General features: G+C 29.8%; 1 protein-coding gene across 1 annotated transcript in view; it reads left to right on the top strand.

Moving 5' to 3' along the window:
* The first annotated feature begins 1912 nt into the window (after window positions 1-1912).
* The window catches only part of LOC113374925 (laminin subunit beta-1-like), a 34572-nt gene continuing 19121 nt past the window's right edge, over window positions 1913-17363 (top strand). Inside the window, exons 1-8 of the mRNA XM_026614885.1 lie at window positions 1913-1960; window positions 8280-8356; window positions 8815-8868; window positions 8967-9219; window positions 11046-11210; window positions 12759-13276; window positions 16061-16249; window positions 17002-17219. Coding sequence (XP_026470670.1) covers window positions 8299-8356; window positions 8815-8868; window positions 8967-9219; window positions 11046-11210; window positions 12759-13276; window positions 16061-16249; window positions 17002-17219 — 1455 coding nt within the window. The 5' untranslated portion in view covers window positions 1913-1960; window positions 8280-8298. The remainder of the gene's footprint in view (window positions 1961-8279; window positions 8357-8814; window positions 8869-8966; window positions 9220-11045; window positions 11211-12758; window positions 13277-16060; window positions 16250-17001; window positions 17220-17363) is intronic.

The raw sequence follows: 17363 nt of genomic DNA, 5'->3' as shown, positions 1-17363 counted from the left end.
TGGGTATAATATTATAAAAAAAAACCTCCGCATTTTTTGTGACATTGGTGGGGGAGGATCAAGAATGCAATGATTCTCTCTTAATTATATTTAACTTCCCATAGGGTAAGTTATAGTAATCGCAAAAAAATCGAAAATGAAAATTTTTATATATATATTTACGTTTCAAAGGTTTTTGAACATTTTGGCATACCTTAGAAAAAATGCATATATATATGTGTGTGTGTGTGCGGATACAAATTTTCGTCGACGATTTCGGGAACACCGATCAACCGATTTTAATAATTAAAAAAAACATTCAATTCCTACTGTTAACACGTAGGGGGGGCGTCCATCAATCACGTAAGCGATTTCTAAGAATTTTTGACCCCCACCCCTCCCTTTTGGCGATACGTGGTGATATTTAAAATAATACTCCCTCCCACACACATCACGTGTATATTTAATACCTAGAAAAAATTGTTGTTTACATTTTATGGGTCCGTATCCGTTACACTGCAACACGGCGCTTACGCGCTTCGAAAATCGATTATCTTCGATTGCTTTGAAAAAATTCAAAATTCAAAACATATAAAAAAATATTTCTCGACGTTTGAAGGTTTCTGAACATTTTGGCATACCTCAAAAAAATGGATGTGTGTGTGTTGTTTTTTTCGTATAGCGAAGGAAATGCCTTTAGCATCCCAGACTGTATATGTGTGTGTGTGTCCGCATTTTTTCGTTCACGTTTTCGGGCGCACAGATCAACCGATTTGAATGGTTCAAAAAACATTCGATTCCTATTGATAGGGAGATGTGCTGATTAGTTTTTGGCAAAGGCAGGTCCAGCAGTTACAGAGATAAAGAGCAAAAAGTGCACAAAATAGAAATAGAGTTTTTGAGAGAACTGAGCATCCGATTTGAATCATCTAAACAACATTTCAATTAGTAATGATTGGGAGAAGTGGTTATTAGTTTTTTGGCAAAGGCAGGCTCAGCCATTTCGAAGATACAGAGCTAAATGTGCAAATAATGGCAGTTTTTGAGAGAACTAAGCGTCCGATTTGAATGATTCAAAGAACTTTCTGCTTGTTTTAAGAAAATAATTGATTTTTAAACACATTTTTTCAATTTAATTAGTTAATAAAACATTCAGTATTCCTCGAACATTTCGTTACGGTACGGGAAGTTCGAGCAATTTGCCTTAAAGCACAATGCTATGCGCCCCACTAGTTTTCTCAATGTTTTCAAAAATTTCTCAATATTTCAAAAAATTTTAAAGCTTTGTTAAGAATTTTAATTTTCGATACGGAAAGTTCCAGCAAATTGCCTTAAGGCACGATGCCATGCACTACTAGTAGTTATGTCATATTAATTACACATATCGGGAAGTTTTTGCAACTTGCCATAAGGCAAAATGCCACTTACACCTGGTTTATAATTTAAATTCAAATCAACTATTAAAAAAATGTAGCTTTAGTAAAAGCTCTCGGTGAAATGTACTTTTACTAAAGCACAATATTTATCTTAGAAAATAGACTTGTTGCTTCAAGCTAGAACAAAACGTTTGGTTCACTATTAAATTCACTGAACAAATGATACACAGATCCACACCCGCGCTCAAAGCTCTCAGATCATGGTAACAGGAGTAAAAGCAGATAGCATAGCACAGATTCCGTATCTTCATCTTGTGCTATTGTACGATGTACGATTGTACGACATACGATCGACCGAACAAGAACGAATAAGAACGAATCCATCCGACAGCATAAGATATGGACAATCGCATCCATGCCGCTGGAATATCAACCTGCCGCCTCGTCCGCTCGCCACAGTCGTTCTTCTCTTCTTGCAACTTTCGAGCTTTATGTTTTGGTTCAGTGTTAGCTGTTAGACACACGTTTCTAGGTTATAATAGTGTCTTCGTATAAATGTTATTGTTTATGTGTTCCTCTTGTGCCCTCAACTTATCAAGGCAATTGTGAGTTAAAAACATTTTCATTTCCCTGTCATTGCAAATGGATTTATAATAAGCTTAATTATGATTGTTTAAACAGTTTGTGGCTAATTTTAAAATTGTTTCATTGGAAAATGTGATGGCAAAATGAAAACAGCAATAATATGAAATTATGTTTGTTTACCTAATATTGTTTCGATTTTTGTATTGTCGAAAAAGCGGAGAAATAATTCATAGTGTATATTATATATGCATATATATATATATATAATATATATATATATATATATATACATATGAGTATGTATGTATGTATCAAATCTTTAAACGAATTACATGAAAAAACAGATTTTTGAGAATCTTTGTTATATCGTACATTTCAACTTGTGATTCTATGTCATCATCAGTGGATCTGCAAATTGCAATGAAACTAGTGGTGTATGGCATCGTGCCTTAAGGCAAATTGCTGGCAAATCTCGTACCGTAATGAAATTTTCGAGAAATTTTAAACGTTTTCAAATATATTATTACAAATACTGTAACTTTCATTATTTTTGTTATCTTGTTATATTTGAGCAAATTAAATGTTACAATCATTATTTCATTTCGAATACAATTTCAAAAAAAAAAAATAGTTGCCTAATTTGCACAAAATTGAAAAAGTGCTCCAGTTCATGAACAGTCTAAACGCATTTGCAAATAATTCTGTGCGACATTTTCACTTATACTGTGCTTAGCTTGGCGACATTTTCACATTTTTCAATAGTTTTCACAAAATTGGAAAAATGCTTTAGTACATAAACAGTCTAAACGCATTTGGATAAATGCTTAACTTTAGTCTTAGCCTGGGTAATTTTTTGAATTTTAAATCCAAAATCACAAAAATATTTTTAAAAAAAAAATTAGAAACAAAAAATTTTTTTCCAAAAGCTTTTATTTTGTTGAAACAAGCAGAAAGTTCTTTGAATCATTTAAACCGGACTCTTAGTTCTCTCAAAAACTGCTATTTTTTAACATTTAGCTATGTATCTCCGAAATCGCTGGGCCTACCTTTGCCAAAAACTAATAACCACTTTTTCCCGTCATTTCGAACTGAATGCTTTCTGGATCATACAAATAGGATGATCCGTCCTCTCAAAAACTCAATTTCTATTTTCTGCACTCTTTGCTCCATATTTCCGTAACGGCTGGACCTGCCTTTGCCAAAAACTAATCAGCACATCTCCCTATTAAGAGGAATCGAATGTGTTTTAAACCATTCAAATCTGTTGATCCGTGAGCCCGAAAACGTGGACGAAAAAATGCGGACATACAAAACACACACACACATCCATTTTTTCTGAGGTATGCCAAATGTTCAGAAACCTTTAAAACGTCGATAAATGCAAAAATTTTCATTTTCGATTTTCGGCCCATTACTATAACTACCCTACGGGAAGTTAAAAATATCTAAATATGTGAATACAGAGAGATATATAAATAAATAATTATATATATGGGGAAAAATGTGATTATATATTTGAATTGTAAATGCTTATATTGAATTTGTGTGTAGTGCCTCAAAAGAAGATAAAAAATAGAAATTTCTCCAAAAATATTTAGGAACTATTTTCAATCTTGTTCATCAGGACATCTGTGAAGAATATGATCTTGGTTAAAAGATAAACAAAAAAGTTGATATATAAAAATTATAAATGAAGGATTATATAAAGAAACATTAAAATAAAAACGAACGAAAAAAAGAAATTGAAATAACAACGAAAAAGTTATTTACCTGCATGAAGAAAATGTAAAAAAAACTCCCTATATACCACATCTTTCAAAAAGTTATCATTTTTAGGAAATTGTGCAATTTTTATTTTAGTAATTTGTGCAAATTTTTTACCCACAATTTTGCCAAAAATCTTGATCTGATGTTGAAACTTTAAAAGCATTTTAAAATGTATCAGTTGAGAATCGCAGGATTCAGTATCATTATACAATGCAAGTTTAATCTGCAATATTTGCTTCAAAGTATTAATTCATATTTGATTTTCAAAACAAATGTCTACTTTTCAAATATTCAATCATTCAAAAAACATTTAATATATAATTTAAAATTCAAAATTTCCACAAGTTGTACATTTATTTTCAAGAAATTCAAAATTAAAAAAAAAACTTGAGAAAAAACTAAAAATTGTCAAAAAATTCAAGATTATACAAAAACTTTATATTTTTATACATATTAAACAAAATGCAAACCTTTTTTTTGTAAAATCATTGTTTATCGGTTTATGATTAGTTTTTAGTAAAGATCGGCCGACAAAACTTTGTATAATGATAAATTTTATGGTCTCTATGAATATAGCACATTTCCTGTCTAAGAAAAGTGGTTTAATTATAAAAATTCAAAAATCAGTTTGGAATAATGGATCATAATTTTGAAAGTTTCAAAATTCAATTCTCATTATTCAAACATATCCTTAACATTGCCTTAAGGCAGTGGTTTCCAATATATAAAAAAAGTTGTTGCACGCTCCTTTTTTTTTTAACGATTTTCGTTCATTAATACTTAACTTATATTATAATTTAACTAGTTGGTATTCGTATTTGCCTTGAGGCAAGTTACATGAACTTCCCGACATGTGTAATTAATCAACTCGGAGTATTTTCTAAAAGAACATGTTCAAAAATCAACAATTTTTATAATTGTACCAGTTTCCGTAGCAATTTAATGGTTAAGTATGTTCATTAAGACCAAGTACTCTATCGTTATACCAAGTGAATCGTCTAATTTTAATTTTAACCAATGTTAAGAAAATTCTCACTTTCTCAAACTTAATATTTTTTATTTTTAAAATTAAACTACTTGTCGTAAGGCTGTAATATTTTAGTTCTATAAGACCATGGTATATATAGCCAAGAGAAGTTCCATAAAAATTGGCTTAAAATTTTTTTTCAACAGTTAATTACAAGAAAACGGCTCGGTAGATTTTCACCTAAAACTAACCAGTATCATTTCCAACTAATATCTTTCGAACAGTTTTTGATTTTTTAAAATCGATTCGGTAGTATGAGCTTAAATGTGAACGAAAAGCTTAACACTTTTTTCAAATTACAAAGAAACGGCTCGGCAGATCGTCGCACAAAACTGACAAACGATAGTCCTCATCGAGATACATCGAATGGCTTTTAAAGTTTTGAAATCGGTGCAGCCGTTTTTGAGAAAACGTCGATTTATGGCAAAAAATCTGTTGACACACACGCACACAAACACATACTTTTTCTAAATTTGGTCTCATTCAGTTCAGAATGGTTTGAAACATCGAGAAAACCTAAAATTAGCGAATCGCATTTTTTATGAAAACATCTTCTTCGGGAAGTTAATTATCAGACTACAAGTTAATATTAAAAAAGAATTATTTATTCGTACATTTTTTCATTCATCATCATTCAAAATAGTTCAAAATTTTTTATATTTTCGACGCGTCTCACAGGTTGGAAACCACGGCCTTAAGGCAAATTGCCACCCACCATGATTTGAAATTTGTTTATTCGAATTAGCAAGAAACTTAAAAAGTAATTGGAACCTAATATTACCATTTGTAGTTACATGGAGCTCGCTTATACTCTGATTGTCTGATTAATTTTGAATATTAGTCATAAATAATCGTTTCATTAATATATAACGTATAATCAATTGTTTATCTGAAATATTTATTTCGAACGTTTCTTTGTATTTCTCCAAACTAATTAATTGAAATCTCTGCGGGAGAATTTATCTTCTGACAAATAATCATTACTTTTTGGAATTTGGAAGCGTTAAGTTTTCGTAACAATTTATCTTTTTGTCTGCCGGATAATGCTTCGTTGTCAGCAAGTTTTAGCTCTGACGACGATTATAAATTTTAACTAGAGAACAGAAAATAAAATAAATGTATTATATGAAAATAATGCATCGTTGTATATATAGTGTGCTCATAAACAGTGGTTGCCTTATTTTTTATATTTTGCGGATGTATGATTAATTAATTAATTAATATCACGGTCTTATAGATCCTACTAAAATGTTACGGCCCTACGACAAATAGTTTAATGTTAAAAATTTATCGAAGTTTGAGAAAATATATAAAATTTGTATCAAAAGTTGCTTCTGTGATGTGATGAGTCAAACATTATCAATTCATTAAAATTAAAATGAGCTATAATTTTCGGACATTCAAGCACTTTTTAATTTGTTTTTAATTTGTTGATAATTTTAATCTGTTTGAGAAAATTCTATTAGAAATCGCTGTTTAGATTTAACGATAACCCTATTTTCGAAATAAATGGTTGAAAATTTTATCTAAATATCTAAATCACAATTTTGGTTGATTAAGTCAATTATTACACATTTCGGGAAGTTCATGCAACTTGCCTTAAGGCTAAATGCCACTTTCAACTAGTTAATTTTTAATTTCTTGAAAATAAATGTACAACTTTGGGAAATTTGGCGTTATAAAATATTATTATTATTAAATGTTTTTTGAATGATTGGACATTTGAAAAAAACGATTTTTGTTCTAAAAATTAAATATCAAATAATATTTTGCAGCAAAAATTATAGGTTAAATTTGCATTGTATAATGATATTGAATACTTAATTATATAAAAAACTAGCAAACCCGACAAACTCCGTTTCGCCACCAGATGGTTTCGTGAGAAAGATGAAGAAATATTTTGTTTGTTTTATATTTGAAAAGGAAAAATTTGATCGGAAAGAAAACCGGCTATTTTTATAATATAGAAGATAATCTTATTGCGAATTTTTAATTACGGTGCGTGAAGTTCCAGCAATTTGCATTAGGGCACGATGCCATGCCCCACTAATTTTCTTCGCTATAAACCTTGCGGAGCCCAAGACCTTTCCAATGAATGCAAAATTGTCGAAATCGGTTCGTGCGTTCTGGAGTTATTTCGTCAGGAAGGAAAACCCGACTTATTTTTATATATATAGAAGATTAAATGTGTAATAGCATTTTTATAAAAATAATAATTTTAGTCCGTAACTGAAAGGTTTTTATTAAGTTTTAATTTACTAATTATAAGTAATAACATTTCTGTTAATATGCACTCCCAGTTTAGGTTAAAGGCGAATATCGTTTGTATGAAGAATTTATGAGTTTTAAAAATATTCAAGATTGGTGGAAATCCAAAAATTTACGAGACCTTGATATATTTTTAAGTATACGTTATTCAATTGTTTTATGAGATGTATTGTTATTTTTTTTGTTAGATTCAACAATTTTATTTACATAGCCTTTAGAAAAACTTACAAGTGGGTGGGGTTAAAAGGACCAATTGAGCCTTTACCTTGGCAAAGTGTAAACAATAAAAAATAGTAAATAAAAAAGTAATTTATGTTAAAAAAATAAAATTTACAGAGATGAGTTAAATAAATATTTATTTCAACCCTGACGATATTTTTTTGGCTAAATACCAGATCAAGGTTATATACAGTACTATCTCTGTAAACAAATATACCCGTGACACTTTGCACCCAATGCACATTTTGCATTGTTTGAATAATATAACTATCATTTCGTAAAATTCCTTTAAAATTAAAAGTAAGACATTGGATCTGTTTACCCCTGACCATCCCATTTTAACCCTTTTTGGTAAGCATGGTAAACAGGTTATATTTGTTTTAAAAATAGAAAAACAACATATTTCTAAAATGATGAATTAGCTGGTTAGTTTCACTGAACATAGTCAGATAGTTGTTTGTTTTGATATGTGTTATTTGTTGTGATATAATTGGTTTGGTTTTCACAATATAGTTCGTTCGTTTAAAGTCAAATTGGGCCATTGTGCCCCGCTCTACCCTAGGTTATAAAGATATTTGCATTTCGTTTCCGAATCTATATATAAATATACATTATAAATACATACATACATACATATATATATATATATAAATATATATATATATATATATATATATATAAATATACATACATACATACATACCATATATAAGAACATCATAAGTGTAATCTATAATCATACTGACCGGATGAAACGTACTTATATTAAATATAACTTCCACTAATTATAAGTATAAAAGTACAATATTAAATATATAAATATAGATTTTAAAAATTGAATGAATTAAAAATACAATTGTAGTGAGGTAAAGAAGAATTCATTTTTGAAATAAATTAAGTACAAACAACATTTTGTAACAAGTTTAACTAATGATAATTTTCTATATTTTTATCATTTATTTTATTTTATCAAAAAATGCACAGATATATTGACAATAATTACATGTCTCTATTAAGTAATTCGCAATATTGAGTAAAATTTTGCTATTATTTTACAGCTTCAAGTAGGGGTCCTGCATGATGGACCTGGTTTACATCAGTGTTCTGAAATCTTTTCTTATTAGTATTTTTTTAGGTAAGTTATTTATTTTTTTGCATTGTTGGTCCAAGAATCAAGTGACTGAACTATTTCAAATCGCTATAAAATATATGATCAAAATTTAACAAGGATATACAATAGTTTTGTATATTTATGTACTAATGTTATTTTTTTTAATAGATTTTATGTCCATTTTTGCTCTTGCTACTAAATCGGTTCTACCCTGGTTTTTGAAAGATTTGTGTGCTATTTTAATTGCTTTTTGGGCCACTCCAATTCATTTTTTGTTCTAATCGTAGTAAATATATAGAAAATTAGTAGTAACTGTTCTAAAGATATAGAAAAATGTTATTTAATAAATATTTTTTTATTTGCATTCGACATCATGTTTTTTTATTAATTATTGTCTTTTTTTATTTTGCGATTTGATAAGTTTATCAGTGAATATTTATAAAATATCTAAATTTTAATATTATTTTGAATATAATTTTCAGGAGCGGTCACTGGTCAATATGCCCGAAATACAGTTTATTCATCATCATATCGCGGTAAGTATTATAATACATGATTTGATTTTATTTTATTTTCTTAATGTAATGAATGTGAAATCGTAATGAAAAGAAATTATTTTTTTGAATTTTTACAGGCCATACTCCAATAAGATTGCATCCATGTGAACAGAGTTCATGTTATCCAAATACAGGAAACTTGTTGCTGGGTCGAGAAGATAGATTACATGCATCGTCCACTTGTGGACTGAATGGCCAGCAGCGATATTGCATTGTATCTCATCTGGAGGATCCCAAAAAGTGCTTTTGGTGTAATACATCACCTAATACGGAGAGCAATCCGCTCCTGAATCATCGAATTGGCAATATTGTTTATAGGCATCAACCTGGGTAAGTGATATTTTTTGAAAATTTATATGAACTAGTGGTGTATGGCATCGTGCCTTAAGGCAAATTGCAGGAACTTTCCGTACCAAAAGTTTTTTTAAAAACGATTTTTTTTTAATCTTTGAAAAAAATTGATTTTTGAGAAATTTTAAATTTTTAAAAAAAAATGACTTTTTTGGAAAAACAAACTTTGAAAATGTTTTTTTATTTGATCTTGGTATTTTTTGGAAATTTCGAACTTTTTTCCAAATCAATCACACTGCTTTAGCTGCATAGAGACGAATTATCGAAACGCGTAAGCGCCGCGTCGCCGTCTAACGGACAAATGATACACTCATAGAAATGTGAACAAAATTGATATACATTATTAAAATATCTGATAATTTGATATGCATATGTCTAATAATTATTTTTGACCAAATGGCTTTTTTTAACTTTTTCTACTTGACTTGCCTTCCCAAAAAATTAATCAGTTTTTCATCTTGTCAATACAAGTACAATCTTTTTTGAATTATTAGAATCGGACGATTCGTTCTCTTAAAAACTGAGGTACCGTTTTTGGCACTTTTTGCCCCGTATCTTTGGTACTGCTAGACCTGCCTTCGACAAAAACTAATCAGTACGTTTCCTTATCAATACAAATCGAATGTTTTTTAAATTATTCAAATGGGTTGATCCGTGTTCCCGAAATAGTCGACGAGAATTTGTATCCACACACACACACACGCACACACATACATCCATTTTCTCTAAGCTGTGCCAAAATATTCAGAAACCTTTGAAACGTAAAGATATATAAAAAATTTCATTTTCGATTTTTTGCGATTACTATAACTTACCCTACGGGAAGTTAATAAGTTACGATTTATATATTTATATAATTACTAACGAAGCGAGTAGACATTTGTTCGAAAAAAAGTGATTTTTTAAGTCTAAACTAGACTCACATACGCACTTCTTACGTATACTTATTCTAATCTTGGTCTCAAACGAATCAGAATGACTCTAAATATCAAAAATATAAAATTAGCAAATCGGATTTTCGGGTGAAAACAAACTTCTTCTTTGAGAAGTTAATAAAAATGTGCTTTTATATTATTTAGAGTTTCAATATTTTTTATTGTAATGTGAAAAGTGTTTTTAATATATCTTATGGTTTACTATTATTATATTACACTTAATCAATCAAAAAGCTGTCTTGCATCAAATTTTTTAAGCATATTTTTCTAACATTAATTTCTCAAGATGATAAACTCATTTTCCCAGTTAAGCTTTTGTCTTGTCTTGTTAGTATCTGATTTCAGTATATTGTTTTTTACATAAAAAAATTGACAAGTTTTTTTATAGATTTTTGAAATTTTCATTTTTTAATTATTGTTTTATTATTCATTGTGGGAATTATAAAAAAATATTGGAAAATCTTTAAAACAAAAAAGATCTTAAAAAAAAGATTAAAAGTTTCGAACAAAATCAATAATACATAATAATGATGCTTCTAACACGACAAAATTTACAAGTTCCAGCCTATAGGTATGATAACATATAGTACCTCTCCTTGTAGCAATCTTTTTATTAATATCAATGAACAATCTTATGAAAATATTTAACCATCTGCTGTCAAAAAGGGATAGATAACATTCCCTCTTAGACTTTTATCACTTTTTCTCCGTACTCTCCGCAGATGTTTTTCACTGAAAAATAAGTCTTAACTAAATTCTAATATATGAATGAAAAAAATTATATAAGAATGTCATTTTCAGGCGAAAAATATTTTTTCTTATTATGTTATGAGTATTTTTTCTGCATTACTTGTATTATATTTCATATAGAACTCGCAAGAGATCCTGGTGGCAGTCAGAAAATGGTAAAGAAAATGTGACAATACAGTTGGATATGGAGGCCGAATTTCACTTCACCCATCTTATCATTGTGTTCAAAACTTTTCGGCCTGCTGCTATGCTTATCGAGAGATCATACGACTTTGGACGCACATGGTAAGTTGTATTTATACAGTGGTACGTCGATATAAGAGCTTAATTCAGCGGTTTCCAACCTTTTCTTTCTTGCGCCCCCCTTTCGAATGAAAAAAATATTGCGCCCCCCCCTTCTTATTTTTCTAACAATTTAATTGAAGTATACTTAATATAACTGAAATTATGCCAAATAATACAAAGTATTATAAAAAATATACATACAAACATAACTATTTATTGTAAGAATTTTCTGTTTCACATAAGTAAGACCTCACAAATGGTAATAAAATTTCTAAAGCATTATTTGTCAAAGTAGGAAAATCATCCTTTACTGGTAACCAAAACTCAATGATATATTTTCGTCCTAAAACATCTGCTTCAATGTGCTATCACTAGATAAATCAATTATCATTTTCTGCTCTGCTGTTGAATGACCAAAATCATCATGTTTCTCAATGACTTCTCAATGATTTCTAATCCATTCGTATTTGGACGTAATTAGATAAAGTAATGCGAAAATTGGTTTCGTAGACTAGTCATATGGCTGATATAATAATAAGATCTTTACTTACTTCTATTTCATCAGTAACACAAGTAATTTTAAAAGTGGGAAACATGTTAAAGTTATAAAGTCATTTGATATTAGCTATACACAGTTTTAATTTTTTCATAAAAACCGTAATCTTGTCTTTCTGAACAAAAGCACGAATTTGAGATTCTTGCATTGATTTATTTATATCGCTAAGTCTTTGAAAAATATCAACTAAATACGCAAAATTTTGCGAGGAACTTTGTGTGCTAAAACAAGATTGCTCCGTTTCTTTTGTTATCAGCAAGAAATATAGCAATTTCTTTTTTGAGCTCAAACACTCTTAGAAGTACTTTAAGTATTTTGCTTATTTGTTTTTGACACTTACTCAGCATTTAAAAATAATATTTTTGAAACAGCTTTGCGCCCCCTTTGGAACGGTATGGCGCCCCCCAGGGGGCGTGCCCCACAGGTTGGAAATCACTGGCTTAATTCGTTCCGTAACCACGCTCGTATCGCAAAGCAATTTTTCCCACATTGAAATGCTATTAATTTGTTCCAGCACTGTGCTTTTTGTTAAGTCTTTTGAATATTAAAAATAAATTTACTATTTCTTGTTAGTACACATCTATGATGTGTTACGCGCATACATCCTTACATAAAAGTAAATGATATTTTTTAAAAAGCAAAAAAAGAATGCACACTGAACATCGCGTGGATCTGTTACTAGTTACTACATAATTCATATTGATTCATATATAATTGAAATGACTTGAAACTATAAAATAATTTACTATCATAAAACAAAATATTTCTATAATAGGAAAATCACTGTTACAACGGACGAGGTTTACCATATTTTTGTTTTGCCATCAGCATTTTTCTAGAAAACGCTTACTTGCTCAAGCTCTTATCTTGAATTTTGCTTGTATGTCGAACCAACGAATCGCTCTTTTGGCGGCTCGTATTTCGAAACACTTTATATTAAAATATCACCGTCACCGTGTGTGAGTATATACATATAAATTTCATTATTTCAGGCAAGTTTATCGGTATTTCGCACATAATTGCCAGGAGAGCTTTCCGAATGTGCCAACGCATCCATCGCGCAAGTTGACCGATGTCGTTTGCGAATCGCGATATTCGAATGTTGATCCTTCGACAGACGGTGAAATCATCTTTAGAGTTTTACCGCCAAACCTTCATATTGATGACCCATATTCTCTGGAGGTTCAAAATTTGTTGAAAATGACAAACTTACGAGTAAATTTTACAAAGCTGCATACACTTGGCGATGACTTGCTAGACAACCGGGATGAAATCCAAGAGAAATACTATTACGCAATTACGGATATGGTAGTTCGTGGATCTTGTTCTTGTTATGGGCATGCATCACGATGTCTGCCCTTAACAGGAGCCCCTTCCAAGACTGACATGGTCCATGGCCGCTGCGAATGCACGCATAACACTCGCGGTTTCAATTGCGAAGTATGTGAAGACTTCTTCAACGATTTACCTTGGAAACCTGCTCTGGGAAAACAAACTAATGCTTGCCGACGTAAGTTTACTACTTTTGCTTTTATTATCTCATGTAATAGTCACTCTACATTATCTCATTTTTAGGCGTTTTTTAATCGGAAATAAAACCGCAAATAAACCACGTTTTTAATACTAATTAAAATAAGTTCTGAAAATTGTAAAACGAAGAATGAAAATGACAAAATTAAATATCCATATATTTAAATGCCACTTTAAGGTTTTTTTCATCATCTTATATACCAATTTTCAAACTTTTACCTCACCATTTATGTTTTCATTAAAAAATCCGATTAGCTAATTTTATGTTTTCTCGACGTTTCAAGCCATTCTGAATCGAATGAGACCAAATTTAGAAAAAGTATGTGTGTGTGTGTGTATATGAACAATTTTTTTGCCGTAAATCGACGTTTTCTCAAAAATGGCTGGACCGATATCAAAAATTTTAAAACCATTCGATGCATCTCGATGAGTACTATTCGTTTGTCAGTTTTGCGCTACGGCCGGCCGAACCGTTTCTTTGTAAATCGCGGAAAAGTGAAAAGTTTCAGCCCGCAATTCTGAATCGATTTTGAAAATTCATTCATTCATTCATTCGTTGGGAATCGTGCTGATTAGTTTTTGGTAAAGATAGGCCCGCTTTCCTGTGATAGTGTTAAAACATTTTTTTTCGACGATTTTTACGATTTTTTTTGACGGTAGATGCCATAGCCTTCATACTAAAATATTACGGCCCTACGACAAGTCGTTTAATTTTAAAAATCCTTCAAAGTTTGCAAAAATTCGTATTGTTTTTTTGGCATTTGTCAATATTAGACCTTTCATCGACGTTTGCTCAAAAACGCCTGAACCGATTTCAGAAATTAAAAAGCCATTTGATGTATCTCAATGAGGACTATTGTTTTGTGCGACGATCTGCCGACCCGTTTCTTTGTAATTTGAAAAAAAGTGTTAAACTTTTCGTCCACATTTAAGCTTATACTACCGAATCGATTTTAAAAAATCAAAAACTGTGCGAAAGATTTTTTGACGTTTGTTAAAATTAAAATTAGACGATTTACTTGGTATAACCATATAGTGTTCGTTCGTTTTCAATTATGTGTAATAAATCCACTCGGAATACTTTTAATCACTCATAAATTAATATTTTTTATTAAGTCGATTATTTACACATATCTGGAAGTTCATGTAACTTTCCAAAGGCAAAATACCAACATCAACTAGAATGCAGAAAACTTGAGTTATTTTAAATGGGGAGTCGGATTCGTCGGATTTGCGCATAACGAGCGTGAGGCAAAATGCCACTTTCAACTAGTAACTATTGAATTTATAAATAATTAATTTGTTTATAATATAAATAAATTAATATTGTATTTGTATCTGTAAAAAAATAAGTATAAGTGGAATAATTTGACTTAAATATTTCTAACAACAAATATATTGCTCTTACGTATAAATATATTCTCAAAAACATCAAATTTTTAATATTATGAATTTGTATGAATCAGATTAATATTATTATTACATATAATTGTGAGTTTTTGAGTATTATACCGGGGCGAGCGTAGCGTAGTGGGTAGCATGCTCGCCCTGCACGCCGAGGTACTCGGTTCAAGCCCCGTCGGTGGCGTAAAATTTGTACTGTCAAATTGAGTAATTGAAGTACGGTATTTGAATAGTTACGCCTGAGATATTGTAAAAAAAATGAAGAAAGAAACAAAGAAACTTATAATTAGAATTAGTTGGAAGATAAAAAAACTAAGGTTAGAGAAAGAAGATGAAGGAATAAGTTGAATAAGAAAAAAAGTGTAATAAATTGAATTCCATATATCAAGAAAGATTGTGTGTGATGTAAAATGCTAATAACAAATAAAGAAAATTGATTTAATTTTTTTTACCCATTTTTGGTAAATATTGACTTAAAAAGAAAATTTTGTGAGAAATTGTTAAGTAAGAGTTAAAATTTAATATGAGAAGTAAGGAGAAAAAAATATTAGAACACGCGAAGATGAAAAGAAGAAAATACAGAAAGGAAACGAGTTGAATAAAATTTAGAATTTAGAAATTAGAAGATAAAAAAAGTAATAATAGAAGAGAGAGAACGAAGAAGTCATTTGAAGAAAATAGAATTGTATAGTAAATAGGATGAATATATATATATAGAGAGATTGTATATGATATAGGGTATCAAATTGGATATTATTTACATTCTATAATATATTTATATTATAATATCCAATTTGATGCCCTGCCTTTGTGATTCACTTATGGTCTTTCCATAAGTATTGGAAATTGTAGTTTTTTATACAGTATAATAAATTCAGAAAAAAATAATATAGTATCTGCGGTAAAAAAAACAATACATACTTGATTTTTTCACACAACATAATTTGCTTCAATAATTTAGTATATAATTTTCATAATCTCGTCATATATTATTTGCTTTTTGGCAATTATAATTTCTAAAGTACATTTTTCTAACTAATAATTTAATAAACATTATTGTTTAAGTTCAAATCTTAATTAATTAATTTATAAATTCTAGTTTATAATAAATATCAAACGTTTCAATTTTTCATTGTTAAAACTTTGTTTGATAATAGCGAATTTTTGTTTATCTATAATATTGATTTAATAATTCAAAAGTTCGCAATACACCATTATCAAATTGAGAAGTTGTAATAATTATTATAAATTTGAACTCTTGTATAATATGTTAATGTTGCAGTAATTTAGGTCTAGTATTACCACAAAGTTATATATCATGTAGATAAGTGAAGTATTACTTTTTTTTCTTAAATTTTAGGATGCACATGCAATAATCATGCCTCATCTTGTCATTTTGATGCTGCTGTATATGAATCTACGGGAAATGTCAGCGGCGGTGTTTGTGATGATTGTCAGCACAATACCATGGGCAGAAATTGCGAACTGTGTAAACCATTCTTCTACAAAAATCCCAACCTTGATATTCAAGATCCAGAAGTCTGTAAACGTGAGTTTTACTTTTTCTTTCGCAATATTTTATGTACAATTTTATGTTTCTCGATGTTTTAAGTTATTCGGAATCATTTCGGACCAATTTGGAAAAAGTTTGTGTGTAGCTCAGCTGAAATTCAACCTGTAGTCAATAACGTGTACATTAGTTTTATGAGACGACCGGCCAAGTCGTTTTTTTACAATTAACAGAAAAGTTCAACATTTTTTATTCACGTTTTTTAAAAAAAAAAATCCTAGTCGATTTTGAAAATTTACAAACCGAAATATATCAGTTGGGAATCATACTGATTAGTTTTTGGTAAAAATTGGTTATGCTGTGGTTTGTAGGCCTATTATAAAAATTCTTTAAAATTTGGAATAAGGGCCTGCGAAATTGTTTTATTGCAGCTTTAAAATTAAATAAATTTGAATTCTTATTGATCAAGGCAAAACTCCATTTACAACTAGTTTTATTTTTCTTACTATTTAAACTATAACTTTCACTTTTGTAATTTGTATATTTACTAATGACATAACATTTTAGGTCAAAACTATTGACTGTTACATGGGACGAAATTTTCCATATTAGCATTTTTCTAGAAAACTCTTACTCGCTCAAAGCTCTTATCTTGAATTTTGCTTGTATGTCGTACCATATAATAAATTATTGAAAGAAAAAGATTTTTTTTAATTTAATTTTAGAATCAAAATTAACTAATCTAAATATATGTAATGTCAATATACATTTATTTTCATTTCCATATGTAGCTTGCGACTGTGATCCTAATGGTTCCTTAGACAACGGAATTTGTGATTCAATAAATGATCCAGCTTATGATACTGAAGCAGGCGCTTGCCACTGTAAAACCAATGTGGAAGGCAGACGGTGCGATCATTGTAAACGAGGATATTGGGAATTTGATGGACGCAATCCAGATGGATGCAAGGCTTGCACGTGTAATATTCTTGGAACTTCGGAGACAATGGTAGGAAGTGAAATTATAGCGCTTGAATAAATTCATAATATTTGTCATGTCTATTTAGCAGTATCTTATCCGTGTCTTTAAAGTTGTTGGGTTTGAAAATGTAAAACTGATATGTCGTGATTTCGAACATTTTTTCGTTGCCAA

The sequence above is a fragment of the Ctenocephalides felis genome, unplaced genomic scaffold, assembly GCF_003426905.1.
Source record: "Ctenocephalides felis isolate EL2017-DRISC unplaced genomic scaffold, ASM342690v1 CF-g0.4_SCAFFOLD_01886, whole genome shotgun sequence".
In the NCBI taxonomy this organism is placed as follows: Eukaryota; Metazoa; Arthropoda; class Insecta; order Siphonaptera; family Pulicidae; genus Ctenocephalides; species Ctenocephalides felis.
This window is presented reverse-complemented; position numbering and strand designations above follow the sequence as displayed.